Below are 27,990 nucleotides of genomic sequence, written 5' to 3'. Positions count from 1 at the left end.
AACTCACAAAGCTGGCAGGGTGTTAGGGTGGGAGGGACTGCCATTTACATTGGGTCATTCTTTTTTTTTTTTTTTTTTTTAATAAACTTATTTATTTATTATTTATTTTTGGCTGTGTTGGGTCTTCATTGCTGCACACGGGCTTTCTCTAGTTGCGGCGAGCGGGGCCTACTCTTCATTGCGGTGTGCTGGCTTCTCATTGCGGTGGCTTCTCTTGTTGCAGAGCACGGGCTCTAGGCGCGTGGGCTTCAGTAGTTGTGGCATGCAGGCTCAGTAGTTGTGGCTCGTGGGCTCTAGAGCGCAGGCTTAGTAGTTGTGGCGCACGGGCTTAGTTGCTCCGCGGCGTGTGGGATCTTCCCAGACCAGGGCTCGAACCTGTGTCCCCTGCATTGGCAGGCAGATTTTTAACCACTGTGCCACCAGGGAAGCCCCTACATTGGGTTATTCTTCATTCATTAAGTATTCATTGTGGTCTACTGTATGCCACATACCATTCTAGACACCGTACACAATCCCTGCTGTCAAGGAGCTTACATTTTACCCCAGAGCCAAGCAACAAGCACAGAAATACAAGACAGGAAGTTTAGAGAGGACCCCTCAGCTGAGTTGCTCAAAACACATGAAGAAAGTAAGAAAAGGCGTCATGCAGGTAATTGTGGGACAGCAAGGAGAGCCACGGGTTTGGGTTTTTTTGTTTTTTAACTTTATTTTTAATTTTTAAAAAATTGAAGTGTAGTTAATTTGCAATGTTGTGTTAGTTGCTGGTGTACTGCAAAGTGATTCAGTTATACATACATATATATATATATATGTGTATATATATATATATATATCTACTCTTTTTCAGATTCTTTTCCCTTATAGGTTATTACAAGATGCTGAATACAGTTCCCTGTGCTGTACAGTAGGTCCTTGTTGTTTACCTATTTTATATATACTGGTGTGTATATGTTAATCCCAAACTTCAATGTTTTCTTTGAGGAAGTCATATTCGAGCTGACTTTGTGTGACGAGGAGGCCGGCGCGTGCAGGTCGGGAGGAGCTTTACAAGGGAAGGAATCGCACATCCAGAGCAGGAGGGGTCTGAGATGAGGCGGGATGGAAGCAAGCCGCACAGGGTCCGTCAGAGTGGTGGGAAGCCACTGGCGCGTTTCAAGCAGGGGTGACGTCATCTGCGTGGTGTGTGAAGAGGTGGCTCAGGTGCCGTGTGGACATGGGTTGCGGGCACCTTGAGACTGCGGCCCTGCTGGCCGGGGCAGAGGCTCAGCCCCGTCCCGCGACGGATCGACTAGCTGAGGCGTCCCTGGGGGCTCAGGTGAGAAAGAATTCTCCACCCACTCCTGCAAAGCCTCAGAAAACACTGGACCCTTCCTAAAGACTGAAAACCAAAGGAGAAGACGGCACGGGTGTGTCTTAGCTTCCTGTGGCCACTATAACAAGCCACACCAAACCACACGGATTCACCCTCTCGTGCTGCTGGAGGTCAGACGTCCATGGTGTTCCTCCTTCTCCCCGCTCTGGGAGGAGCAGTTTCCTTGGCCTCTTCCAGCTCCCATGGCCTGTCTTGGCTTGCGGCTCTCCCTCTGCCTTCAAACCGTCACTCCAGCCTCTGGTTCTGTCACATCTTTTTCCACCTGCCCTTCCTGCCTCCCTTGCAATTGCACTGAGCGCCCACAGAACAATCCAGAGTTGTCTCACCTTAAGGTCCTTAACCTGCAAAGTCCCTTCTGCTAGATAAGGTGACATTCACAGGTTCCGGGGTCAGGACATTGACGTCTTTGGAGACAGGGGCAGAGGGCATTATTCAGCCTGCCACGGGGTGTTAATAGTATATAGGGTGTGGGGTTTGCCTAAAGGAAACCCACCTGATTTTATAAAACCCTGTGGTGTTTCATGTCTGATGACAAAGTGTTATGGGCTGAACTGTGTCTGCCTCTGCCACCCTAAATTCACGTATTGAAGCCCTAACCCTCAGGACCTCAGAATGTGACTGTGTGCAGAAATAGGGCCTCTAAATGGGTGACTGAGGTAAAATGAGGCCATGTGCGTGGGCCCCAACCTAATGTGACTGGTGTCCTTATAAGAGGAGGAGATCAGGGCACACACACACAGGGACGACCACGTGGGGACACGGGGAGAAGATGGCCGTCTACACACCCAGGAGAGAGGCCTCAGGGGGAACCAGCCCTGCGACATCTATCTCCAGAACTGTGAGACCGGAAATGTCTGCTGTTTAGGCCTCCCCATCTGTGGTGCGTGTTATTCAGGCCCCGGGGACCAGCACACAGAGCTGCTACTGAGAGCAGCGCCACTCACAGCAGCACGGACGGTTGGGTCAGCACTCAACACGGCTTCCCACACTCGTCCTGCCAGGCTGCTCCGTGTGGGCGGGGGAGAACCAGAGATGAGGATACAGGTCAGGCTCACCGTCTCCAGAAGGAAACACACAGAAAACAAAATGAGAGAACACACTAGGCTCAACAGAGAGGAGGGGAAGAGCCCCAGGAGAGGGGTGCAAAGCAGGGTCTGTGCGAGCACCCGACTGCCAGCGGTCAGCAGACGCTTCAGCCAAGTTTACACCAGCGAGCAAGCCGGGAAGCGTCCTGCTCTGAATTGTGAAGGGGAGATAAACAGTAAGGAAACGTTTCCTTTCCAACGGTCGGCACCAGGAAGAAAGCCAGACAGGCTGATGCGAGAACGGCTGGTTGGGAGGCCCCTCCAGGGAGCGGGCCTGGGCCAAGCCCTGAGTGGGGAGGAGACATCGCCAGGCAGCCCGGGCGAGGGCCCAGGTTTGGGTCTCGCTGCAGAAGGCCCTGGGGAGGTTTGCTGAGGGAGGGGCGGGGGCCACCCAGTGCTGGGCCTTTGTGGGCCGTGGTAGCACCATTCATTCCTAACAAGCCAACCCAAACCGCAGTGGCTTCAAGCAACTATTTATTATTTCTCGCGATTATACTGGTTGGGGGCAGTGGCGTGCTGGTGTTTAACAACCTTCTCTCCAGAAAAAAACAACAAAATGACCCTGATTTGCAGCATTTACCCATCTCCATGGTGTAAATACTCCTAGTGGGGCCAGTTTCAAGCTACCAACAGTGAGGTCCACAGACCGGATCAAAGACAGCACCGCAGAGAACCTACAGGTACAGTTGTAGACGCCCTCGGGAGCAGAGGCAACGGCCAGATGCACACGTTTATCAAGAAGGGCTGAGTCCTGGGTGCTTATTACCTTTGTTTAATCATGACTTGAGAATTCCCAGTTTACACAATTTTCTGAAGGGCTGTTTCAGTTACCGGCAGGAGTCATTCCTGAGATGGTGACAGTTGTCCCCTGGGAGCTGGCCACGAGGTCCTTCTGCAGGTCAGGACTTTCAGCTGGCAGATCCGCAGGGCTGGGCCTCCCTCCAGCTTCCCAGCTCCACTGGGGCCCAGGGCGGAGGCTGAGAGTGGGAAGGAACGCGCAGAGCTCATCTCTGCTGCATTTGCTTTGCCAGCGTCCCGAGGGACAGGATGGAAAGGACGTCCACTCACAACAGAGAAATGAACCGGCACGTGGCACGCCCAAGGGAGTGCTGGATGGCTCGACTGGGGGGTCCTCAACACCCCTCACGGTGCGTACTTCGTGGCTTCCATCTCAGAGGGGCCGGAAAGGGGTGGGAATGAGGAGACAGAGCCACGGAGGCCAGATTGGGTGGCAGCCCTGTGGGCTGAGGGCCTCGGACTTAATTCTGCAGGGAGCTACGAAATGCCACTGCAGGCCGGCACTTCCAGGGGGAGTAACCGAGACCCAGCAGCACGGTTCCCGTCAGCGTCAGGCCTGGGATGGGCTGAGCTCTGGCGGGCTGCCTGGCCCAGCAGCCAGTCTGCTTTTTTGGTGGTGACACTGGAGCCTGCCTTCCCCCAGCCCCACCTGCTTACGGGGTGCTGGCGGCCAGAAGGTGGTGAGAGGCTTGGGTCTGGCTGCTCATCAGCTTTGGGGTCAGGGACAGGCTTCTGTTTGAACTGGTGGGGAGGCCACCAGTTCACCTGTGTCAGCTTGGAGGAAAGCTGAGGTCTGGGAAGCGGCCACCACACACAGGAAGAGAAGGGTCCTGCATCCAGCCGCGCTGGAAGTCAGGCTCGCTCTGGACTTTCAAACCCAATCCATCCCCCATTTTCTCTTCCTTCCTCCAGAGCACAGGTCAGCTGCCTGGTGCTGGGCTGCTGGTGCCCTCTGCAGCAGCAATCCTGATTCAGAACCTGAGCTTTCCTGGGCGTCTTCTCTGCCGGCTGCATCTGGTCTGAAGACTGGTCTGGCTGCAGGGCCCCCACTGATAGAGGGCTGGCTCAGAATCCACTCTCTCTGGGCACTTCCCTGGGGCAAGATCCACCGATGTCATGCTGGGGCTCTCAGATCTGGGCCTGTGCTTCCAATCCTGTTAGCTATGAGGTATTTAAGATGACCTGCTGGGTCCTTGGTCACACCAGGAGCGCTGACAGAGGCTGGCCCGAAGAGGACTGCGGGCGGTTGCCTGGGAGCTTGAACCCACAGGCCAGGAGGGGCAAGTGTGCAGCCCCTGGAGGGTGCCCAGCAGAGGGGAAGCGTGGGCAGGGCCAGCCCCTCTGACGGGGCACCAGGAGCCCAAGAGGGACACGGGTCTGGGGATGGGCTGAGCAAGGCTGTGTGAGGACACGGGCGGGGCCCAAGGAGCCGGCCACAAGCACACGGGAGTCGTCCGGCACACGCTGAGCCACCAGGACACGAGCACACAGCAGGCTCCAACCCACTGTGGGCTGGATGCAGCGGGGGGCGGGGGGGGTGTCACGGAACAGGAAGTAGAGAAAAGTCGCAGAAACACCGCACGGTGCGCCCTGTAAACCAGCTTGTCAGCAAGCCTGGAGAACCACCACCCCGGCCCGGGCTCCTGCCTCAGGTTAGAGCTGAGAAGCTCTGTTCTGACCCCGGTGTGCTTGTCAGAAGTGGGGAATCCAAGTTCCACTGCAGTCGGCCGGCACCGTGGACCAGCAGTCTGACACGGCGCATGCCCTGCCCGTCGCTGACGGATCCGGCGTAGCCCAAGGAAGGCTGCATGTTTAAGCCTTGGCCACAAAAGCTGCTGCATCTGCTACGGGGCCTGCGTCTCTGTTCTTAGTTTGAGGGAGGGGTCAGGGTCAGAAGTGAAGTGGGGGGGGATGAGTCAAGGTCCTAAGCATGGAGGCCAGCCTCGTGCCTGCACGAGCCAGGCCGGGGCTTAGACACAAAGCCGTGCCTTCAACCTGGGACCAAGTCGGGGTTGGCGGATTCAAGGGAACCCGTGCCTTTTCCCAAATGCTCAGACCCGGGCCCTGACCCCAGGTCACACACGCCTGCAGGGCCTGCGAGGCTAATCCAAGGGGCGCGCCCGGGTGGACTCTTTGTCAGTCAGCAGGTGACAAGCGACGCCTGCGGCCGGTCACACCGTAACAGGAAGGGGCACATCACAACCAAGACACGAGCGAACATGCCGGGGAGAGAAACAGACACGGCTTGTTTATTAGAACGCAGGAAGGAGGCCTTCTTCCACGGAGCGCTGCTTCTCAGAGTCTGTATCAAGAGCAACACAAAGTTGAAAATCGTATTCCTGAGAAGAAGCAAAAAAGGTACAATTTTGCAAACAAACGTAACGGGTGATTTCAACAAACGATAAAAAACTTTTTTTTTTAAACAATAAAATTTCAAGTATTATTCCAGATGACACGGCAAACCCATAGCAGGCGGAAAGGGCAAGGACTTGCGGAAGCTCTCGGTGGGAAGAAGCTGCTACAGGCGGGCCGGGGCGCCACCAGGGACCACCTGAACCCCAGGTCCCTGGGCCACCCCGGCCCCGGCCACAGGGGAGGAGTGAAGAAGGCCAGACAGGTTGGCGGGGCTGCAGTTGTGCTGAGGAGCCCGGAGTGGCAGTGACCCAAGCACGCCCTCGGCGCCGGGGTCCCTGGACGTCTGATGATTTTTCTTTTATAAACAGAAACGTATGCTTATTCTTTCAAATATCATACTATCTCCCATTTTAGTCAACTTGTAAATTATAAGTTATATCATTTGTGCTACAGTTTGCGATATTTAAGTCTTATTAGGAGATGAGCACCAAACCTATGAAAGTGCACAGGTCAGCCGCTGTGCGTGCCCCGGCTGGAAACTTTGTTCCCTTCCCTCAAACAGCACAGCGTTTCTGACAAACTCCCCTTCTCCCAGGGCACTTTTCTTGAAGAGAAATGTCTGCTTTGACCGTGGCTGTGGGAAAGGTACAGAGAGCAAACCTCGTGGTCATCTTCAACAGGAGGGGACGGCTGACGGCTCTTGCTCTGGCCCAGGGCTCTGGGCGCCACTGGTAGGGGTTCTCGCCGAGAGGGTCTCGCTCCACAAGAGAAAGGTCACACCAGAGTGCCCGACGCAGAGACCCCCGGCGTCCCCTGAGGGGGACTGTGAAATGCCCTTAAAGCGTCTGTATTCAGTATTTTCTGAGACACATGTCATTGACCGGCAGTACTCCCAAGCCATTGTGCTGCCTGCCTCCCTGGCTGCTTAGTTCTTGAACCTCGTCTGTTCACAGATGTGATTGAATTTCCTGCAGGGAGACAACGGTGAAATGCACAAGAGGGCATCAGAGACACATTCAACAAAGGAAGTCTGAACTGTGCCTGGGGCAGCTACAGGAGAAGCAACCCTGTGCTTGGGGGTTTGCAAGGGCTTGTGTCTCATACCATCAAAGAAACTAGCCCCAAACGCAGCCTCTTTTCTCCTTTTTAAATTTTAAAATGTAAGTGGAACATTTAGGTAATTCCCAGAGACTCAAAGCATCCCCAAGGCACTGCGGGGGACCTGGCGGGGCTGAGGCCACCTCCTCTCCAAGAAGACGACTGTGTCTTTGCTGCCCTGACCAAGTGTTTACTGAGAAACGTTAGCCCGTTACTACTGAAATCTCTTTTCTTAGAATAAAATGGTCTCTTCCACACAGTTAATGCTCGCATACAAAGCAAGCTTTTTATTCCACCCCTCAGAGGCAGCCGCCTTTCCCGGAGCCCTCACGATGACTCCTGAGCCAGGGGCGCTCTCTCAGGTACTTCCACTTGAGCCTCAAATGGCTGTTTGGGGTTACAGTGGCCCCACACAGCACCCATCCACGGGACTCATTTATGTGATCGCTTCCCTTATGGTTTGAAAGCGTAGGCGAGCCTGCTCCCACGGGCCACCGCGCGTGGCAGCGTGCATGTCAACGTGAACAGCCTCTAAAGACCCCATGGGAGACTCCCAGCAAGAGCCTGCGAGCCATCACGGCACCAAAGGTAGACCCAGGTGCACGGCGGCGTGGCTCGGGATGGGAGTTCTCAGTGACCTCAGCCACGGATTCGGAAAGTGCTAAACCTTGAACGTGCGGGCTGGGGATGGCCGCCTGTGCCCTGGATACACGGAGGTGGAGCAGGAGGTGAACGTTTGTGTGCCAACGTTTCATGAAATGAGATAACAGAAAAGCAGAGTGTCCAAGTGATGATCTTTTCTTGATATATACTATGTGACTTTATAAAAGCATGACAACTAAATTAGTTTATAAGTAGAGAGCTGACTAGTTCCCTCACATCCCTAAAAGCTGCAATATCAACTTGGCCAAAACACTTAAAGAAGAGCACCTTCCTGTAGGGAAAGCGTGGGTTTGCCTCTCTGCAGGGGACTCCTTCAGCCCCGGCCCGGCCCCCGCCCCCCTGCCGCACTCACATTGCGTGGTGGGCCTTCACCTGAGTGCGGCAGTTGCGGCCCCAGTAGCAATCAGGACGGGACGTTACGGCCACTAGGGAGAGAAAAAAGTGAATACGTGTGACACACATACCACACTCACAGACTCAGCCTAGTGAATTTAAGCCAAGGCCAAAGAGACACTGCAGCTCAAACGCACAGCGCTTCGTCACACTTCACAGCTTGTTTCCTTGCACTGTTCTCCAGGAAAGGAAAAAAAGGTTCAACTGAAAACCCAGGTTAGAAATGGGATGACTCCGGTTGCCCACAGGACGTTTTTGGGCATCTTGTCTTAGCAGCCTGCTTCAGAGACCCAGAGCCTGAGCAGGCACCAGGCAGGGACGGCCCTGAGACCCGCCCGTGTCCCTGGCCGACGCAGACGTCCGCTAAGAACACAGAGCAAAGGCCCACGCAGGCTACCTAGCTATTGCAAAGGAGAGTAGGAGCCAATGCAAAGAGAACTGAGCTGCGGGCCAGGTGCGGGTAGGGGAAGGGGTCTCCTTACCCGGCAGCTCAGAAGCAGGGATGTTCTGCCGATACTGGTAGGTCAGCTCGCGGAAGCTCCGCAGGCCACAGCAGTAGCACAGCACGGTGTTCCCGGTGATTCTGTAATCTAGAAGGAACACAGCCTCTTACAGGCACGGCAGCAGAATAGACATGGTCTTGCAAACTGCTGGGGGACGAGTGCACTGATCCACAGACAGGCCAGAGACAAAGGGCTGGACATTGGGAACACGAGAACAAAACCAACCTAGATTCCAACTTACTTCCTTACGGCAAAATAATTCCATCTGGATTAAAAATTCAAATATTCAAAAAGATCTCGAAAAGTACTAAGAGGAATGAATGTTCTTCTCTTGAGCTATTTCCAACTATGACATGAAAACCGAACGGCACAGAGGAAAGGATTTGTAAACGTGACTGCCTACAGTTTAAACATCACAATGGAAACACGTACAACAAAAATGAAATACTAATGAAGTAGCAGAGAACGTATTTTCAGCACAAATGACAATGTGTTGTGCCCTTAATTAACAAAGATATCACACAAATCCATAGCTCCCAAGTCCAAATAGCCTAACATAAATATGGACCAAGGGCACAGACAAGCAAATGGCCCGTAAAACAAAAAGATCTTCAATTTCATGAATAATCAAATATGGCAGATAAAACAATGATACCTCACCGTCTGCCTCTTTCATATTTACAAGGCCTAGAAGGCAAACACGCAGCTGACGGGCTCAGGGGATGCTGGCCCTCAGGCCGCAGGCACACCTCAACCTTGCATGCCGTCTCCAGCAGCCCTGCTTACTCTCCTAAGGGGACAATCGTTAAACCTACAGAACTGCATGCTTGACAGCTTCAGTGTTGTTTCAAATAGTGAAAAGCTGGAAACAACTTAAATATCCTTTGCTAACGAATTGGCTAAATGAACGATGGTATCAGAATGCTAACTAAAAATTATGGTATAGATCTTTATTGACATAGGAAGGGTCCAAGATATATTGGTGAGTGAATAGCTTATTAAAAGCATATCCGATAGGATTTCATTTATACAAATTACACACACACATGGGTACGTATATTTAGAAGGGTGGTCGTGAAAGTATTATCATTGGGTATATTTTTAGGTGGTGGGATTTCTAATGATTTTCACTTTATCCTTCAGACTTCCTTGTACCACTTACATTTTCTTTGTGAACCACGTCATTCTTATAAAAATAGCTATTAAAAAGCAAAAGGACTTAAGACCCAACCACACAGAGCCGTCGCAGCAGAGAAAACCCAAGACATTCACTAGAACGTGTCCAAAAATAGCTTAGAAGCGTTCCCAGCAAACCTCTCAAGTCTTTCATAATAATTCATGTCTTAGGAAAAAAAAAAAATCACTTGCTGATTTTTCTGCACCCTCCCTTAGTGACAAAAATTCACACTTCACAACGCACTGGGTGTCCCTGGGAGAGGGGGCGAGCCTTCACTGAGTCACCCACGCACTGAGGGACAGGCACCAAGGACCGCGAGGGTTTGGGAACAACCAGCCCCAGGATGTCAGCGCTGACAAGCGGTAGGGCCAACACCTATCCAGCTGTGCCCCTTCCCTCCCCTGTGCGAGAAAAGATTCTAGAATATGTCACGTCGACTCAAACCCAACATAAAAAAAGAAACCCAAGAGTAGTAGGACCTTTGTGTGTGTCTGCCAGGATGGGGGGAGGTCGCAGGTGTGAGCGTGGGAAAGCCGACAAGCAGTACTGCCAGCGTGCAGCCTGGCGGGTGTGGCTGGTTTACCAGAGGCAGCGCTGCCCTGGAAAGCACCACCGTCGGTGCGGTAGAGCAGGCACAATGAGGCTTACCAGACAGCAGGAACGCTCCCCTCTGTAGAGCCCCAAGGCTCTCAGTCAACATGTTTTTCCACGTCAAACCCCTGGTGGCCAGATAATTCTGTAACAGGGAAACGGGCAAGAGAAGAAACACAAGCTTGGAGGAAGAAACACTAAAATGGCAAAGAGGGCTGACAGTTCATACAAGGCCCTGGAAGGTGGGTAAAGCCAAGCACCTGAACATGGTGGGCACTTGCAGGGGGCGAGCACTTGCAGGGGGCGAGCACTGCATGCAGTTAGGGGGCCTGCTCCCAGGACCACAGCCTGGACGGCCCAGATAGCCTCGCGGACCAGGAGGCCTGGGACAGACACGGTATCACATCCACACACTATTGCGCAAGATTTTTGTCCAAGGTGCTTCTTCTGAGTCTCAAAAGGCAGGCTAGTTTTACAACCTCGCGCGTAAGAGTTACCACACCCTCTCTGAAATTCTGCAGACATTCCTAGCACAGGAGCAGCGAGACACCTAACCTTGGCCGGAGTGGCCACAGTGCAGAAACGGGCCCATGACCACGTGACAAGGAAGCCAGGGGTCTGGATCTGTGCTCTGCCCTCGAGACACGTGGAGCTGCTTGGCTCCTTCTGTGCAAACCTACAAGAAAGTGCCCCATGGACATCTAGCCTGAGTACCGCGATGCTGAGGAGGTGCCTGCCATTCACCCTGGCGGCCGACGCCGCGCACGATCCAGGTGAAGGCAAGACTCCCGGCAAGAGACTGACGTGCCCGTTAAGCACTGAAGTTCTAAAAGCCGGCTGCCCCCTGAAACGCGGGAAGAGAGCGAGAGGGCAGTCCTGGTTCCACCCGAGGGCCGGCCGCGCCCCCTGCGCCACTGTGCGCAGGCCGAGCAGGAGCTGGAACTGTGGGACACAATTCCTGTGGCTTCTTGTGTGACGGGTATGAAGGAATACCTATTTGGGGGGAATATAGGGATAAGCAGATACACAGTGGCAGCACTAGTCAGAAGTGCAGAGTCATGAGGTCACTGGCGGGTCCTGGAAGGCCTCCCGCTGGCCTCGCCGGGCCTGTACCTTCAGGACGTCCGACTCGTAGTTGTTGTTGCTCAGCACCCCGTCCAGACACCGGTCGCCCAGGTTGAGTTCTGCCAGGACGGAGGGAAGCAGTGTTATCCGTTTCATACACACTTTACGAAAGCACCGTTCACCCGACAGTTAAGATAACCAAATTGCCTTCATTATGGAGTCTACAAAGAATAAAAAGTTCCATGACAAAATACAACTTCAAACAGAGAAAAAGTAAAAGGACTTCCATTCCTCTCCCCCCAGAAATGGCCAGTCTGCGCAGCCCCTGGTCTGGGGTCGTGAAGTCCGGACACGATTTTTTAGTGGGGGTGGTCCTCGCGCATGACTCAGTGTCCCCCTCACTGACGCTCGCAAACCTATGCAGACCGCCAGGAAAAGGGGCTAACTCGTGGCGACCAACGTGGCCTCTCCCTCCTCTGGCACACGGCCAGCCCAGCACTGGCCTCAAGTGCACGAGAGAACACGGGAAGGTGGCGGTGATCGATGGCAGGGCCGGCATTACCGCAGAACGGGGCCAGACAGCCGAGGCAGCCGGTCCGGGCGCAGCCCCAGTACAGGTGGCAGAAGGGCTGCAGGCAGATGGCACCTGCGGACACAGAGCACAAGCACCAGTCAGCCACCCGGCGAGGAGAAGGTTCAAGGAACTGGTAAATAAATGACCAGCTCGATTTTCATAGTGATCCGAAGACTGTAAATTAAAGCGCCATATAGTTCATCCGTTAGACTTTAAAGGGACACCTTGGACCCGGGTTCAATCCCTAGTCGGGGACCTGAGGTCCAGAAAGCCACACAGTGAACAGAATAGAATGGAATAGAATAGAATAAAATGACACATTGGAGAACTACTGTGGGGACACACGTCAGACACAAGATCCAGAAAGAGAGCCCCCGTGTGTGGAAACTTAGTGTGTGACGGGGGCGGGGTTATCAACCGGTGGGAAAAGATACATTATTCAACGTGGTCCCACAGAGACACCTGACGACGCAGGTGGAAACAGAGCTGCGCCCTTACTTCACACCACACAGAGAAGTCCACGACACTCTTCTTGAAACCTGAGCTGGAAGGACACACAGGAGCGGCTCCGAGGTGGGGAGGGGCCCCGGGGAGACGGCGCACACCCACACCCTCACTCACACTGCTGGGGGGCGATGCGGGGGTCCCGCTCGCGCTCCGCCCTCCGGTCGGGCATGGGCTGGAAGCAGCAGGTGCATATGGCGTGGCTTCCTTGCAGGGCGCACACGTAGTCCTGGGCTGTGGAACAGATAGGACGCTCAGGCTGGTGCCGCCAGCACACGGGCAGCAAGAGCGGCTCAGACCACACCTAGAGGGGCAGCTATAAGGTATGCACGAGGACACAGACCTACAGGAAAACCCGGACAGAACTCGGGCCTATTGTCCTACAGCCAAGTGACGGTCTACAGCTCAAACTAAGAAGTTTAAATAGATTGAAAAATGACCGAAGTTATCTCCTGGTTCAGTAGTTGTAGCAAGATTTCAAAGATCACATGAAGGTTTCCTACCGTTTCCTATAAAGGAAGGGCAGGCCAGAAAACAGTAAAGCGATTTCTCTAGTCCCTGCTGGCTGACCCTGAACCAGGAGCTGTGTCCACGTGGCCCGGCCCCCGGTCACTCACGCACCGCATGAGGCTCTGCCTGTGCACGCTCTCTACGGTCCCAGTGGGGCCTTCCACGCGCTGCCCCAGCCATCCCCACCCGAGGGGCCTACAAGGAAGCCCCCAAGAGCCATGGCACAGCATCGTGGCAGAGGTTAAGAACGTGGCTCTGGGTCGCAATCCTTAGGTCAGTGGCCTCTTGACAGGCTCAGGCTGACGGTCGCAGAGAGGCCAGGCCCTACAACGCGGGGCCACAAACCAAGTCCACGTGTCCACCTTCCCTTTCTTGATGGCACCTGGGGACCTGCCCACTGAAACGGGCATCGAACAGATAGCTCAGGGCGGCTCTGGTAACATCATGTCCTGTTGCTGGGAAGAGGCCAGTCCCTCACTGGCGGGGCCTGTGTGTGATGGTCCTTTTGGCTTTGGTGAGCGCCACGGGGGATGCCGACTGCCCTGCGGCAGTGGGCTGGGTGGGGTGGGGGGTAAGTGTTAGAATCAGGACTGAATCCTCGGGTGTGTCCAGGAGCCGAGGCCCATAAATGAAGTTAATTATCTGGTCTCTTAGCTCCAAACAGGTTATGAGAAGCAACGAGCTATTCGAGCAGAGAGGAGCCAGCAGAAGTGCCACCCGCTTCCCGAATGGTCGGGACAGCACGGAAGGCGTGGCCGTCTCACCTGTCGTGATGCTGACGGACGTCGATGGTGCATCCCCAGGGGCCTGCGGTGCCCCTGGCTCACTGCCGGGCCCTGGGCAGGGAAGGGGCCGCCCCGCCTGCCTGCGGTACTCGGGGCATTGTCTGCACACGATGTACGGCTGGCTGCAAGGGAAGAAAACCCGGAGCTCGGAGGAATGAGGAGACACCTGCTCTGGCCGTGGGTAAGGGTGGTGGCAACGACGGCCCAGACCTGGTGACAGGACAAGACCCAGATCCCCGCTCACGGGCCTTGTCCTGCCTGTATGCCTCAGCTCTGCACTAGGTGCTGCACCCGGTGTGTGCAAAAGGGAAGGACGGCTCGGCGCCCATCCTGCACAGCAGCCGTCGGCAGGCTCTCCTCCCCGCCACCTCCCAGCCCCCCTTTCCCGCACGTTCCCAGAGCCCTCGGCCACTCCTGGGGTTCTGAGATGTCTCCTCCCTGCCCCTCGCCCCCCTGAGCCATCCCTGGGGGCAAAGCCACCCTGTTGCCACACTGGGCAGGACGCGCTCTCACAGGTTTGAGGCCCGCCCAGTGCACACCCTTCCCTTCGTTAAAATCTGAGCAGAACACGCCAGGGCTGGATGCCGCTGTCATCAGGGGCTTTCACCCAGCTGTATGCACTTCAGCTGAGCTTTCAAATCTGCAGATGGTAAAACAGAATCTGCAGGAAAGGCACGCACGGACTCTCCCCTCATCTCAGTCAGAGGACGCCTGCCCGAGCCTGCCACCAACGGGAAGGACAGGCGAGACATGACTAGAAAATGCGGAAACACTGAAGACATTCAGCCTCATATGTAAGAAAAACATATAAATGGGAATAAGATACCTGTCTGTCCCATTACTCCGCGTGTCGCAGGGATCACTGCTGTCCCTCCGCATACCCTGTGGGGCACCAACACCAGGACTCTCTGACGGGCATTTCATGACAGATGCCAGAAGTCCAGCAAGGCGTCCCCTCAGTGAGACTCCAGACCTGAGCATCCTACTTCCTGTACTTATCTCCAAGAAATGACTGGACACGTGCACTGAACTGTAAAGGCAGGCCATGCACTGCAGCTTTGTTCCGGAGTTCAAAATATTACAAAGAAATGTTTCAAATGGTAAAAAAATAAGTACGTATGAATACACATATGTATGGCCAGATGAATACGTAATAAAATGTTCACACTAAAGTGATTTTTGGTTTTCTTTTTGCTTGACCATTATGTGCTAAATTTTGGGGAAAGAAACAAAGATAATAAACTGAGGAGGGGGGGAGCGGTTTTGTCTTTTTAAATATTATGGCCTCAACACAAAAATTCATACCCTGGACTTCCAAGTCAGGAAACATCAACATTCTACAGCAGAGGGCTTCCCTGGTGGCACAGTGGTTAAGAATCCACCTGCCAATGCAGGGGACACGGGTTCGAGCCCTGGTCTGGGAAGATCCCACATGCCGCGGAGCAACTAATCCCGTGTGCCACAACTACTGAGCCTGCGCTCTAGAGCCCGCAAGCCACAACTACGGAGCCTGCGTGCCACAACTACTGAAGCCTGCGCTCTAGAGCCTATGAGCCACAACTACTGAGGCCGTGTGCCACAACTACTAAGCCTGCGCTCTAGAGCCCGCAAGCCACAACTACTGAGCCCGTGCACCACAACTACTAAGCCTGCGCTCTAGAGCCTGCGAGCCACAACTACTGAGCCCGTGGGCCTAGAGCCCGTGCTCCGCAACAAGAGAAGCCACCGCAATGAGACGCCTGCACACCGCAACAAAGAGTAGCCCCAGCTCGCCACAACTAGAGAATGCCTGCATGCAGCAACGAAGACCCAATGCAGCCAAAAAATAAATAAATAAAATAAATAAATTTATGAAAAAAAAACACAACATTCTACAGCAGATAAAATAAGGTCTCCTAGGATTGCACCCTCTGCCAGGTGACTGTGGCTTTTCTACAATAACATCCTGACAGATGGTAAGTACTGCAGCTTACGGTGCAGGACGTATGGTCACTAGACAAGCTACAGAGAGTAAGTGTGCTTCCGCGGAGTTTGTCTCAGCCTGTGAATCAAGGCACTTGATGACGACTCAGCAAACAAAAGGGTGTCACTTACTGTGGCGATCCTCTCACAATAATTAAGCCAAAGCATTATGCTGTCCACCCTGAACTTACATAGTGCGGTATGTCAGTTGTATCGTAATAAACTAGAAAAAATATACAGATAAGCAACAAAATAATAGAATAAATATTTCACGTATACAAAAAAAAAAAGAGGCTGTCACAGGAGGCAGGGCAGTGAGCAAGCCTCATCACAGGCACCTGGGCCACAGGGTCGCACCTCGGCAGCGGCCCAGACCAGCAGGTCCTGGGGGCAGTCAGACCCGCGCCGCCCGCCCCGCGCCCACGCGGCTCACCTGACGTCCGAGGACTCGCTGTCCACATCCGACAGCTCCAGCAGGTCCTCGGAGCTCCCCTCCTCGTCGGAGAAGGCCCTCCTGACCTTGGGCTGCAGCATGTCCTGCGTGATCCTGTTCCTGGCGGCCATGCTGCGCAGGTCCTCCTCGCTGCGCCTCTTGTCCGGGTGCTGCAGCAGATACGCCTCCACCAGGTTGTTGAGGATGTGGTTTTTACAGATCCGCTCCACGGGACAGCGGCAGGTGGGGCACAGGGCAGAGCGCTCCATCCAGCCCGAGTAGCAGGCGGCGCAGAAGGTGTGCATACAGGGCTGCAGGCTGAGGGCACAGGACGGGCACTGGGTGTGAGAAGCAGGGACCCAGGGCCATGCTGCCTCTTTCCCTGAAGGAGGACGTGGCCCTGTTCAGACTGAGGTTCGGGTACAAAGCAGAAGAATGGGCCAACTGCCCCCCGCCCCACGCTCTTTCGACTCCTTAGGGCCTCAGGCCTGTGCTCTGGGGCGCTCCACCCACGCCGTGGTGGGGCCCGCGGCTGGCAGGGCTGCAACTCGGCTCACGCAGCGGCACGCCGCCTGCCTTCCACAACCCGCCTGAGAAGCAGTCCCCGCGCAAAAACACAGCGTTCGACTGCAACTGCTCCAGCTGTGCGCTTGTCAGCTACAAGAGACGGGGGCCACGTGGCAATCTGTGCTCCCGGAGGGCCAGGGACCACTGGTGGCCAGGGCCACCAGGAACGGGAAGAGCGGAGACACTGGGTGTGGGTGGCAAAGACTCGCATTTAAGCCGAACTGCGGACAGACTAAGTTCCCACAGAGAAGCAAGGAGAGATCTTCGTTCTGGCACTTTTGCTCCAGGTTAACTACCGTGTTCCCTTAACCACGAGATGCTGGTCACTCGGTACAGCTCCCCTGCTCTAGCTGAGGTGGACCTGGCCACTGAGGTCAGAGCCACTGCACGCGTCTCGCGGGCTCTCGCGCAGCCTCAGTCACCGGGCCCGGCTTTCAGCTCATCGGCCACACAAGGAGAATGGCTATGGTCACCTCAGCGGGCGTACCTCACACAGTCGTGCAGCAGGTCCTGGCAGATGATGCACGTGAGCGTCTCCTCCATCTTGTCTGGCTTCACGGTCGCGGCTCTGACGTCAAGGGCACTCTGGGGGTCTCCGCCCGGGTCTGCGACCAGCATGGGCAGGTTCAGGGTGGGCTCCCCGTCTGCAAGGGAAAGGGACATGTTCTCAATGTCATGACCATGGAGGAAGTGTGCTCCGTCTCTTGGTTTTACAGACGTCTTAACCTGTGGACAGGAGACCCAGTCCTCCCTGTATTTTTTTTTTAATTTAAAATTTTTACTTATTTATTTACTGGCCACACTGTGGGGCATGCGAGATCTTAGTTCCCTGACCAGGGATCGAACCCGCGCCCCCTGCAATGGAAGCTCAGGGTTGTAACCACTGGACCACCAGGGAAGTCCCATCACTGTATTTTTTTTTTTTTAACATGTCTAATGGAGTATAATTGCTTTACAATGGTGTGTTAGTTTCTGCTTTATAACAAAGTGAATCAGCTACACGTATACATATGTCCCTGTATCCCCTCCCTCTTGCATCTCCCTCTCACCCTCCCTATCCCACCCCCCCATCCCACCCCTCTAGGTGGTCACAAAGCACCAAGCTGATCTCCCTGTGCTATGCGGCTGCTTCCCACTAGCTAGCTATTTTACATTTGGTAGTGTATATATGTCCATGCCATTCTCTCACTTCGTCCCAGCTTACCCTTCCCCCTCCCCATGTCCTCAAGTCCATTCTCTACATCTGCATCTTTATTCCTGTCCTGCCCCTAGGTTCTTCAGAACTTTTTTTTTTCTTTTAGATTCCATACATATGTGTTAGCATACAGTATTTGTTTTTCCCTTTCTGACTTACTTCACTCTGTATAACAGACTCTAGGTCCATCCACCTCACTACAAATAACTCAATTTCGTTCTTTTTATGGCTGAGTAATATTCCATTGTATATATGTGCCACATCTTCTTTATCCATTCATCTGTCAATGGACACTTAGGTTTGATTCCATGTCCTGACTATTGTAAATAGAGCTGCAGTGAACATTGTGTACATGACTCTTTTTGAATTATGGTTTTCTCAGGGTATATGCCCAGTAGTGGGATTGCTGGGTCGTATGGTAGTTCTATTTTTAGTTTTTTAAGGAACCTCCATACTGTTCTCCATAGTGGTTGTATCAATTTACATTCCCACCAACAATGCAAGAGGGTTCCCTTTTCTCCACACCCTCTCCAGCATTTATTGTTTGTAGATTTTTTGATGACGGCCATTCCCTCACTGTATTTTAAAGGGCATTTTTACAAAGGTTCAAAGTAAGTCTCATAATCCAGTACGTTTAAGTTTTGTTTTATAATAGTTAACAGCATAAAAAAGACACTCAGGATACACGGGTGAGAGATAAAGGCCAGGTGTCAAATAGCATTTGTGTGTAAAGTCATTTTTGTTTAAACAAACAAAAAATGTGACCCATATGCACACAGGAAAGTGCTGGAAAATACAGATCCTCAAATGTTACCAGGAGCTTAAACTTTTTTTTTTCTGCCAGTGTGTTTTACTTTTTTTATAATCATAGATTAAATTTTTTAATTAAAAAAATACTTACAATTTAAAAAGTCAAACAATTTAGAAGAAAACCAAAGCAGCAGCCCTCTGCCCCAGCCTGTCCTCAGCGTCACCCTCCCTCCTCTGGGGAAGCAACTTTCGTGTCTTCTGTTTCTCCTGGTCCGGACCTCTGTGTTTCTGAACTGTCATGCTACGTTTAGGCTGATGGATTTTAGACATCATCTTCTGACATCCATTACAGCAGAGAAGGACTCTGCCCCTCTGGGTCTCCTTCCCAATATTATTCTAACACAATTATTGGTTCAGTATATTGTATTTATATCATTATGCTTAAATATTCACTGCTCACACAGTATAATTTTCTTCCTTATACAACTTTTCATTTCTGATGGAGTTAAAAGTGGCTCCATTTTCATACTTATTTTTATGTACCTGTTGCTGACTCATCCCACACCTCCCCAGGCCAATCAACTCAATTTTCCGCTCAGTGCATCAGATGATGCAGTTTCTTTCCGAGGCCCTCCCTCCTGTCACACTGCCCCAGTCCAGGGGCAGCTCTCAGGCCTGCCTCACAGCTACTGTCCTCCCAACAACATTCCCAAAAGTTTTTTACAAACTTTTTAACTTTGACTTTTAGAGTATAGATTTTTCTCAAAATCATCTTTAACGTGAAGGTTCAAACTATCACTTAAAGATAATATACTCTTAAAAACTGGCTGTTGTATCAGGACAGAACTGTAACTCCAGAATGTGGTTTCCAGACCAATAGCATATCCTGACAGTAAACACCGTTCAATCCCGATGGTACAAACAGGAGAGAAAAGGCCCAGACTGCCATCTGGAAGATGCTGAGGTACCACAGGTGTCAGCTGAAGACAGGGTCCTCCGGCTTCTGCAGATGGTGGGGCCCCAACAGGCTCAGAGGGGATGGTGCTGCCGGCGCCCCAAGGCTACACGCAACCACCAGACTCTGACCTGCTTTTACTCTCTTCTTAACGGGCTCCAACTCCTCCTGATCCTGGGGTTCCGACGGAGAAAAGGATGCCCCCTCTCTTTCAGAGAGAGCCAAAGGGAAGCTGGCGATTTCCTCACTTGCCACAGATGGACCACACCCTTTTGGGGAGACGTCTGCACCTCTCGAGCCTGTAAGAGGGACAAACAAGAGACATTCTGATTCACCTGCCTCAGAAGAAGAGACAGCAGTTCAAAGCGTCACTGATTCAAACCAGGCGCAGGTAATCCAAGATGTCGTTAAAAAAAAACCCAAACAAACGGAAGGGTTCACTTTGTGTGATTTTTACAGTATATGAATTATAACCTGTAAAGAGTACCACAGTATTGTAGTCCCTGCCCTTCAGCCTGTCTCTTGGGGAAGGAACAAGACAACATTTACTACTACAGAAATCTTACTACTGACAGCCTGATGCCTGACACCACCTCTGAACTCCTCAGCGGCTTGTCTGTCTCCGTAACAGTGCAGGGCAGGATTAGTGAACAAAGAGCAATGCAGCTACCACCCTGAGATCCCCATCTCACCGGAGCTGGAGGCAGGCCCTGGCCCTGCAGAGGTGCGCTCCATGGAAGAGGTAGAGGCCGTGGGGAAGAGGTCCGACGTGGACGTCGATGGCTGCGGTTCCTCAAAGCACACCTGAGTGGCGGGTGGCGACGGCAGGACCTGGGGATCCTGGGGGTCGTCGCCTCGCCCTGCACCTGAGGTATCTTTGGTCACGTGGAACACGTTTTCTTTATTAGCTTCTGGAAGCACAAAGGAGCAGGGGCATAATAACACAGTCAGGGTGCAGGGGGAGCACCGCCGCGTCAGGAAGACCTTCCAGCGGATGAAGAGTCAGCACACGCACCCGCTCCTTTGCGAGGATCTCACTTACCGAAGGAGTCTCGTGTTACGCCTTGCTTTTCGTGTAAAGATTCGTAGAGGTATGCCACGTCTGAAGGAAATTAACCGCATCAGAGTGGCGCTCGCCACGCGTCAGGAGAGACCTCATCTCTCTCTTCTGCTCCCTCCCGTCACGTCACGGTCACTTTGCCCTTGTCGACTAGTTCGACTTGTCAGCTAGTAACCACATCCGCCGGTTTAAGGGATTTTAAAGCAAGTGATCCAAAACATCTGAACCAAACTTAAAATAAATAAGCCTCAGAAAACCGCCTGGCGTCAGGAGGCAGACTAAGGCAAGCAAAGCGATGAGGAGGGGTGAGTCTGTGTCTTGTTATTTCAAACCACCAGGACTGGACACAAGCTCCTTCCCTGTGGCCGGGGGCTGGCTGTGACTGCTGAGGACAGTCTAGGGGATACCGGCCCTCTTCTTCCTACTTATGGGGTAACCTTCGAAGGACCCCCCAACTCTCCCCGTCCTGCATCACTCTTCTCCCACCAACACAGGCGCAGATGCTCAGAGCTGGAAAAGCCCTCACAGAATCCCGTCTAACCTTTGCTGTCTCCCGTAAAGTCTCCCAAAGCAGAGCTGTCTGTGGCCTCCAGCCCCCATTCTAGGCCTTATTCTTCTCACTCAGGTGCCCTCCTCACCGCCCCCACGACCCCGTCTCCCTGGCTACCATACTGAGACCGTGGCTCACGGCCACAGTGGTATTTCTGAAGAATGGCTGGGGCTCAGCCCACGAGGTCAACGCTCCCATTCTTCAACAGACACTACCCACACCAGGAATGTACATGAACGAAAAAGGGGATGCAGCTAGCACTAACATTCCTTCAGGAAATACCTGCTTCAACAGCCTCTTCCCACAATGCTTCCCAGCTGTGGCAGCGTCCCCTGCTGCACCACCCGTGAGTCCAGCCCAGGAACCACCCCCTCCCTTACTGTGTTCTGGCTCATTCTTCCTGTACACCAAGTAGATGACGTCCCCAGTCTGTAAAGGGCAAGTCTGCTTCTTAACAACCTTCAGCTTGTTAATTACTGTTCCGTTGGTGCTGTAGGGAGAACAAAAATGCAATTTATCCTACTTAAAACAACTTGGAGTTAAAATTTTCCTTTTCTACAGCCAGTAGGAAAGCAGTTCAATACTACCACATTGAAAATGATAAAACACTCATAGGAATGATGTAAATACTCGTGCCACCTAACAATTCTCTTGAGAAGAACCTTGCCTGTTGCCCCCTCACTCACAGCCCAATGGTGTGTCAAGTGTTTTAACGCCTCCGCTGTGCCAGCCCCACGTTCTCCTCCTGGTGGAGCCCTGGACGCCCACCAGCAGCACGTGCTCTGATTCCCAGCTTCTCTCTTGCTTCTGCACCACGCTCTGTCGACAGGCCTAACCCTGCTCCGGCAGCCGCGGCCCAGCTCAGTTCACTCCTCACATGAGCACTGACCCTCCTCCGAGATGGGCTCTGGGCAAAAGCAAATCGACGCAGGGCTACCGACCGGAAGACGGCGCGGTCCCTGCTGCTGGCAAGTCACTCCAGTTAATCAGGGACCACAGTGCTGGATGGGAAGGCACGGCCAGGAGACTCCGGGGCCTCGGTCAGGCGGGACAGGAGGCACCTCCCTGAGGAGGGGCTCCCGAGTGGACAGAGACAACCCCGCAGGCAAGGGGAAGAGCGCACCGGACACAAGCCAAACTCGGCAACTGAGCAAGCCCTCCCGCCCCGCCCATTTCAGGCACTCAGTCCACACGGGCCCCAACTCCACGGCCCCACTCCTAAGGCCCCCAGTGCTGAAGAGGCGTCACCTTTCCCTCTGAGCAGACTGCCACTACTTTAGATTTCTGTAAAGGGCCAGGCAGGAAATAGTTCAGGCTGCACGGTCACGCTGTCTCCGTCCCAACTCCTCAGCAACAGGTGGCAGGTCCCTGGAGGGCTGGGCTGCCTTCCCAGTAAAGCCCCACTTAGAGAGACCAGCAGAGCTGCTGCAGCACTGCCACGGCCTCTGCTGCCAGGCTCTCCCCACGACCTATCCTCAAGCTTTTTCTAACCCGGAAGTCTGGTTTCACTTTTCCGCTTAAACCCCTCGGTGACTCCTCACTGCTCTCAGGCTAAAGTCCAGTCTCTCCGGCGTGGACGTCGGGGTCTTCCTGATTGCACCTCGGCGCCTCTGCACTTGTGGCTCCTCCTGCCCGGAACACCCCCGCCCCTCCAGCCACCTCGGCCAAGGAAGGCAGCAGCCTCTAGAAGCTGGAAAAGACAGAGGACGGCTTCTCCCCTAGAGCCTCCAGAAGGAGCCGACACCAATGAGACCTGAGAAGGACTTTGAGCCCCCAGACCTATAAGATCACAGATTTGTGTTGTTTTAAGCCACTGAGCCTGTGGTAACCGTTACAGCAGCCTTGGGAAGCACATACTATCCTGTAGCCAGTGTGGGAGAGCCAGGGCCTGAGGCAGAAAGAAGCCTCTGGAACCAGCACTGTTACTGTACACTGTGCTGAGAAATAAAGGACTTGACCTGCTACCTATCAGAGGAGGAAAAGGAGCATCCGTTCTTCCTAAAAAAACCAAATTCCTGGTCTTCTATCCCTCAAACTGCTACTTACCAAAGAATCTCATAGCACTTGACCTTCACAACAATAAAAAAAATCACCTTGTGGGAAAGGCGTGCTCGCAACACACTGCTGGATGGCCGTTTGCCACTCATACCTTCCACACAGCATTCCTTCCCATAAACTTACCCCAGGAAAATCATCAGACATGAATGGAAAGAGTTTTGGAGGAGAGTCACTGCAGTGTCATTTATAATAAGAAAAAGTCAAAATAATAACTTTCCATCAGTAAGGGAGATGACAACAAGTTATTATATAATAACGAAAAAGACGAGATGGACCTAGACATACTGATGCGACAAGCACTCTGCAAACATTACAAGTAAAATAGATACACAGTATAATAGTATAATCTCATTAATACAAAATAAATACGTATGTATTTTGTGGGTGAGTGGAATTTTGGAAAGTTTTTCACTTTCATGTACTACTTATGTGGTATAATAATAAAAAAAGAAAAAAGAAAAAAAGAAAGACTTCTTGATTTGGGGAAGTCTAACTTGAATAGGTTTGCAAGAACCCAAAATGTATCACTGCCTTTTAAGTCTTATTTCTGAGCTTTAACCTGAATACATTTAAGAATGGTCACAGACACCAAAGTGTCACTAAGTAGCCCATCCTGGAAACCAGAAAATACATCTCCCAGTACCCGGAGACCCTATCGGACTACTGAGCTATAGAAAGCAGGCCCTTGTCTCTTCTCTGCACTCACTGGCTTCAAGTCGGCTTTCTGAAGCTACAAGAGGAAAGAAGTTCAGAAAGAGCTTACCTGGTATCTTCCAGCGACACCTGACCAGATTTTTCATCCACTATAATTTTACAGTGATCTCCAGAGACCAGTTTATTGCCGGGGAATGAAAGGTCACAACCTAAAACAGCGAGGGGGGCGTGCTGGATACGACCGTGGGTACCGGGCACGATACCGCCCTTTGCTTAACCAAAGCATGCGGCTGGAAGTCAAGACCCACGTTGTACCCACTTAAGGAGACAGCACTTAACCAAGTACAAAGAAACTTTTAAAAAAGCATTTAAGTGTTAATCCAAAGTAAGGGAACAAGAACTATGTCTTGAACCTTTCTGACTCCTCCTTACCTAGAGGATATGCGCCATCAACACCTCCAGCTACACATCAGCTGCTTCTTGGTGACATTTTTACAATATGCACACATATGCATATTGTAAAAATATGATAAATATTTGATCAAATTCCTGGTCTTCTACAATATGCACACATATGCATATTTGAAAAATATGATAAGTATTACAGAACTTTAAAAAAAACTATGGGGCTTATGAAATATCTTCAGTATCTTAGTCCTTAATTTCTTTTGTGTAACCTAAGGTTTCATAAATCATCACAAAATTAAAGCAATGACAGAGTCACAGAAAATATGACTGAGTAAATTATCATAGGCACATGTACGCGTTTAAGAAAATTTAAAACAGAAGGGGGATGCATCTCTAGCTCAATACAATCGTTATACCCTCATCAAATCCAAGAGGAAAACCCTCAAATGCTTTGTTCTCTCCTTAAATCAAAAGAATAAAAGCTTTCAGGAGTGTTTTAATACTGAGTCACTAATCTGCTTATAACAGGTTTGCACCATAGCTACTAAGGTTTATAGTACCTTTAATTTATTTTGGGCCGCGCCCTGCGGCTTGCAGGATCTTAGTTACCTGACCAGGGATTGAACCCGCACCCTCGGCAGTGAAAGTGCAAAGTCCTAACCACTGGACCGCCAGGTAATTCCCTACAGTAGCTTTATTTTTTAATAACCAAACGTGGGAAGCAGTACAGGTACCCATCAACTGGTGGTGAATTAATAAACACACGCAGAAAATCACCCAGCAACAAAAAGGAACAAACTACTGATATATGTAACTGCCAAGGATGAACCTCAAAAGCACCAGCCAAGGGAAAGCAGCCAGACCCAAAGACTGTGCTGCAATACAGTGTGATTCCCCTTAGACGGCATTCTGGAAAAGGCAGAACCATAGGGAGAGAAATCAGATCGGTGGGTGCCAGGATTTGGGGTTGAAGGGCAGGGACGGGCTCCAAAAGGCCGCCAGGAACTTTCTGAGGTGATAGAAATGTTCTACATCTCGACCGCAGTGGTGCGTCCATTTCTCAAAACTCCCTGAACACCTAAAAGGGGTGAATTTTACCATGTGTGAGCTATGCCTCTGTAAACCTTAAATATTAGAAATCTTAGTGGCACAAACATTCTACATTATGGGGAGTGTTTTGTTACATTTACCCAAGGCGAATTTCACCCGTGTTCAAGACTGTCCCACTGCGCTGAGCAAAACCGCCAGGATGGTCTCCTTGCAGCCCCAGACCCAGGCTGGTCACCAGGCTTTGTCACCGGAGTGGGGTTTTACTAGGCTTCTCCACACCTGGACATCAGCATTCCAACTGAGAACTGAAATACCTTTGCTAAAGTTCTACTGTTGGTATTTGCCCTGCTTGTCGTTCAGTTGGTTACTCTCTCCATGGTTGGTACACATCTCTGCCACTCCCCGAGAATGGGAAGCTCTTTGGGAAGGCGAGCACCCCTGCTTCCTTCCACACACCTCAACTCAGCTCCCCCTTTTCCTCAAAATAAGGCCTTGTATATAGCAGGTGTGCAACAGTGTTAAAATAAATCTAGTTCTACAACCTGAAACCCTATCCCCCAAAGTGACTGTCTTTAGAAAGAAGGCCTGCAAAAGATAAAAGTTAAATGACATCATTAGGGTGGGGCCTTAATCTGATAGGGCTGAGGCATTTATAAGAGGGAGACGCCAAAGATCTCTTGGTCCAGCAGGCCAGGACACAGCGAGAAGGCAGCTGCCTGCAATCCAGGAAGAGGGTTCTCACCAGGAAACAAACTGACTGGCACCGTGATCTTGGACTTCCTAGACTCCAGAACTGTGAGAAATAAACTTCTGCTGTTTAAGCTTCCTGATCTGTGGTATTTTGTTATGGCAGCCCGGGCAGACTAATACAGCAAACTCTACGTTTTGCTGGAAAGGTTAATATAGTCGAGGAAAGGACTTCCATTAAGAATCAACTCAACAACACATTTTTGCTCCTTGTATTAGCATGTAAAATGATACTACAGTGTTGTGTTATAATAACAATGGCTAACATTAAGTGCTAACTCTCAGCCGGGCTCCTTCTAAGCACTTCACTCACGATCTCCTTTAATCTTCACAGTGACCCCATGAAGTAGCTACAAAGGCACCAGAAGGTAAATTAGCCCAAAGCAGGTTATGCGTGGTGGTGGTGGTGCTGGCGGCCTAGGGGGTGTGAGGGTGGTGATCTCCAGGCTTCTGCTCTTCACCAAACTTCCATTCACACCAACTAAAGACAATGCATCGTGAAAAGTTTCTAATGATATGTCAATATTTTTAAAGTTGTAAAAAAAAAATGAACTTGATATTGGGATTTAAGACCGCCTCCCCAAAAAACCCCAGCAAAAAACAGGTACAGGTGCATCACGATGGGTAAAATGAAAGCAAAGAACATGTGCTTTTAAACACTAATCTTTCTCATTACCTCTTGCTTAAAGTATAAAATCAGTGTGACAATTTATTAATTTGCAGAAAAATGAAATATTTTTGTTGGCCTGATCGTGCACTTCACTCCCCGTAAGAAAGCTACAAGGGAGGTTAAATCACCAGGTGGCCGCTAGGAGTTTAGAGGCAGCAAGCGCGGGGGGTGAGGGCTCTTCCTCTCACTAGTTGCAGGACTTTCTTCAAGGCCGTAGCTTCCCACGTTCATTGCATCAACAAATATTTGAGCAGCCCTATTCTAGGAGCTGGGACTTGAGATCTTTTTTAAATGTAGCTCCCTACGGCTATAAATTTCCCTCTGAGCACTGCTTACCTGCATCCCCTAAGTTTTGGTACTTTAAATTTTTATTTATCTCAAGGTATTTTCTAATTTCCCTTTTGATTTCCTCTTAGACCCACTGGTGGCTTAAGAGTGTTATTTAATTTCCACATATCTGTGGATTTTCCGGTGTTCCTTCTGCTACTTATTTCTAATTTCATTCCATTAAGGTCAGAGAAGATGCTTTGGGTAGTAATACCCTTGAGAAAACTGCATTCCAGGGGATAAATTATTGCACCTACTTCATAACGCTGCAGTGAGAATTAAATAACCTGCATGAAACACGCAGAAGTAACTGGGCCGACCAATACGTGAATAAACGGCAGCTGTTACACGACGGCCCATTCCACCGGAAAAACGGGGCAGCAGAACGCGCCCCGCCCAGGAGCCTCCCACAGCCCGGTGGGCCCGGTCTCGCCCAGCCCCCGCTCTCAGGCCCCGGATCCAGTCCACCAGCACTCGGACCCCGTCGCCCGCCCCCATCCCGGGTTCCCGGTCCCCGCCCCCGTGCCCGGACCCGTCCCCGGCTCGCCCCGAGTCCGTCCCACGTCTCCCATGCCCGCTCCCCGCCCCGCACCTCTTCTCCGCCCGATGGTCCACTCCCGTTTCCTCAGGAGGACGTGCGGCTCGCCCTCCTCGGCGCCCAGGCGGAGAAGCCTCCCCCACGGCTGCTGCTGAGGCGGCTGCTCGCCTTCCCCCGGCCGCTCCATCGGCTTCACATCTGACGAAACCCGGAAACGTCGGGTGAGACCCGGCCCGCGAAGGCAAAGGCTGCGGCCCGCCGCTACTCCTCGGTGCCCGCGCCACGCCGCCGCGGCCCGCGCCGCCAGCCTCCCCCGGGTCCTGACGGCCGCCCGCGCCCGCCGCCCTCTTACCCCCCGCCCCGCGCCGAACCCGGAACCGGCCGCGCGGCCGCCACCGCCGCTGTCAACGGACATCTCGGATTCCTCAGCTGATCCGTGAGGCGGGGCCAGCGGCGTCCGGGCCCTGCGATTGGCGGGCGGTGGCAACCACCGAGCGCGGCGGCTAGAGCGGAACCTGGCGGACGGCCATCGAGAGTGGACGCGTGGAGGCGAGCAGAGCGTGCGCAGATTGGAGGCTGCGGGCTTGGACGCC

At 52.3% G+C, this 27,990-nt stretch overlaps 1 protein-coding gene across 7 annotated transcripts; it reads right to left on the bottom strand.

Moving 5' to 3' along the window:
- Positions 1-5,477: 5,477 nt before the first annotated feature.
- CHFR (checkpoint with forkhead and ring finger domains) lies at positions 5,478-27,703 on the bottom strand. 7 transcript variants are annotated; one of them, XM_059895532.1, is made up of 17 exons: positions 27,452-27,701; positions 23,767-23,866; positions 21,326-21,435; positions 20,378-20,437; positions 20,028-20,246; positions 19,467-19,634; positions 16,923-17,079; positions 15,869-16,186; positions 13,453-13,595; positions 12,296-12,412; positions 11,663-11,746; positions 11,149-11,219; positions 10,591-11,028; positions 10,093-10,180; positions 8,247-8,354; positions 7,744-7,796; positions 5,478-6,578 (listed from the first exon to the last, which is right to left on the bottom strand). In XM_059895532.1, exons 1-17 carry the CDS (start codon positions 27,582-27,584, stop codon positions 6,558-6,560), a joined length of 2,388 nt encoding a protein of 795 aa, XP_059751515.1. In that variant the 5' UTR covers positions 27,585-27,701; the 3' UTR covers positions 5,478-6,557. The 7 variants fall into 7 exon arrangements, 6 of the variants coding, with proteins under 6 accessions (XP_059751515.1, XP_059751514.1, XP_059751517.1 ...); XM_059895531.1 differs by having other exon boundaries at positions 7,724-7,796; positions 27,452-27,700; XM_059895534.1 differs by lacking the exon at positions 10,591-11,028 and having other exon boundaries at positions 7,724-7,796; positions 27,452-27,696.
- Positions 27,704-27,990: the final 287 nt, after the last annotated feature.

The sequence above is a fragment of the Balaenoptera ricei genome, chromosome 14 (genome assembly GCF_028023285.1).
Source record: "Balaenoptera ricei isolate mBalRic1 chromosome 14, mBalRic1.hap2, whole genome shotgun sequence".
Classification (NCBI taxonomy): domain Eukaryota; kingdom Metazoa; phylum Chordata; class Mammalia; order Artiodactyla; family Balaenopteridae; genus Balaenoptera; species Balaenoptera ricei.
This window is presented reverse-complemented; position numbering and strand designations above follow the sequence as displayed.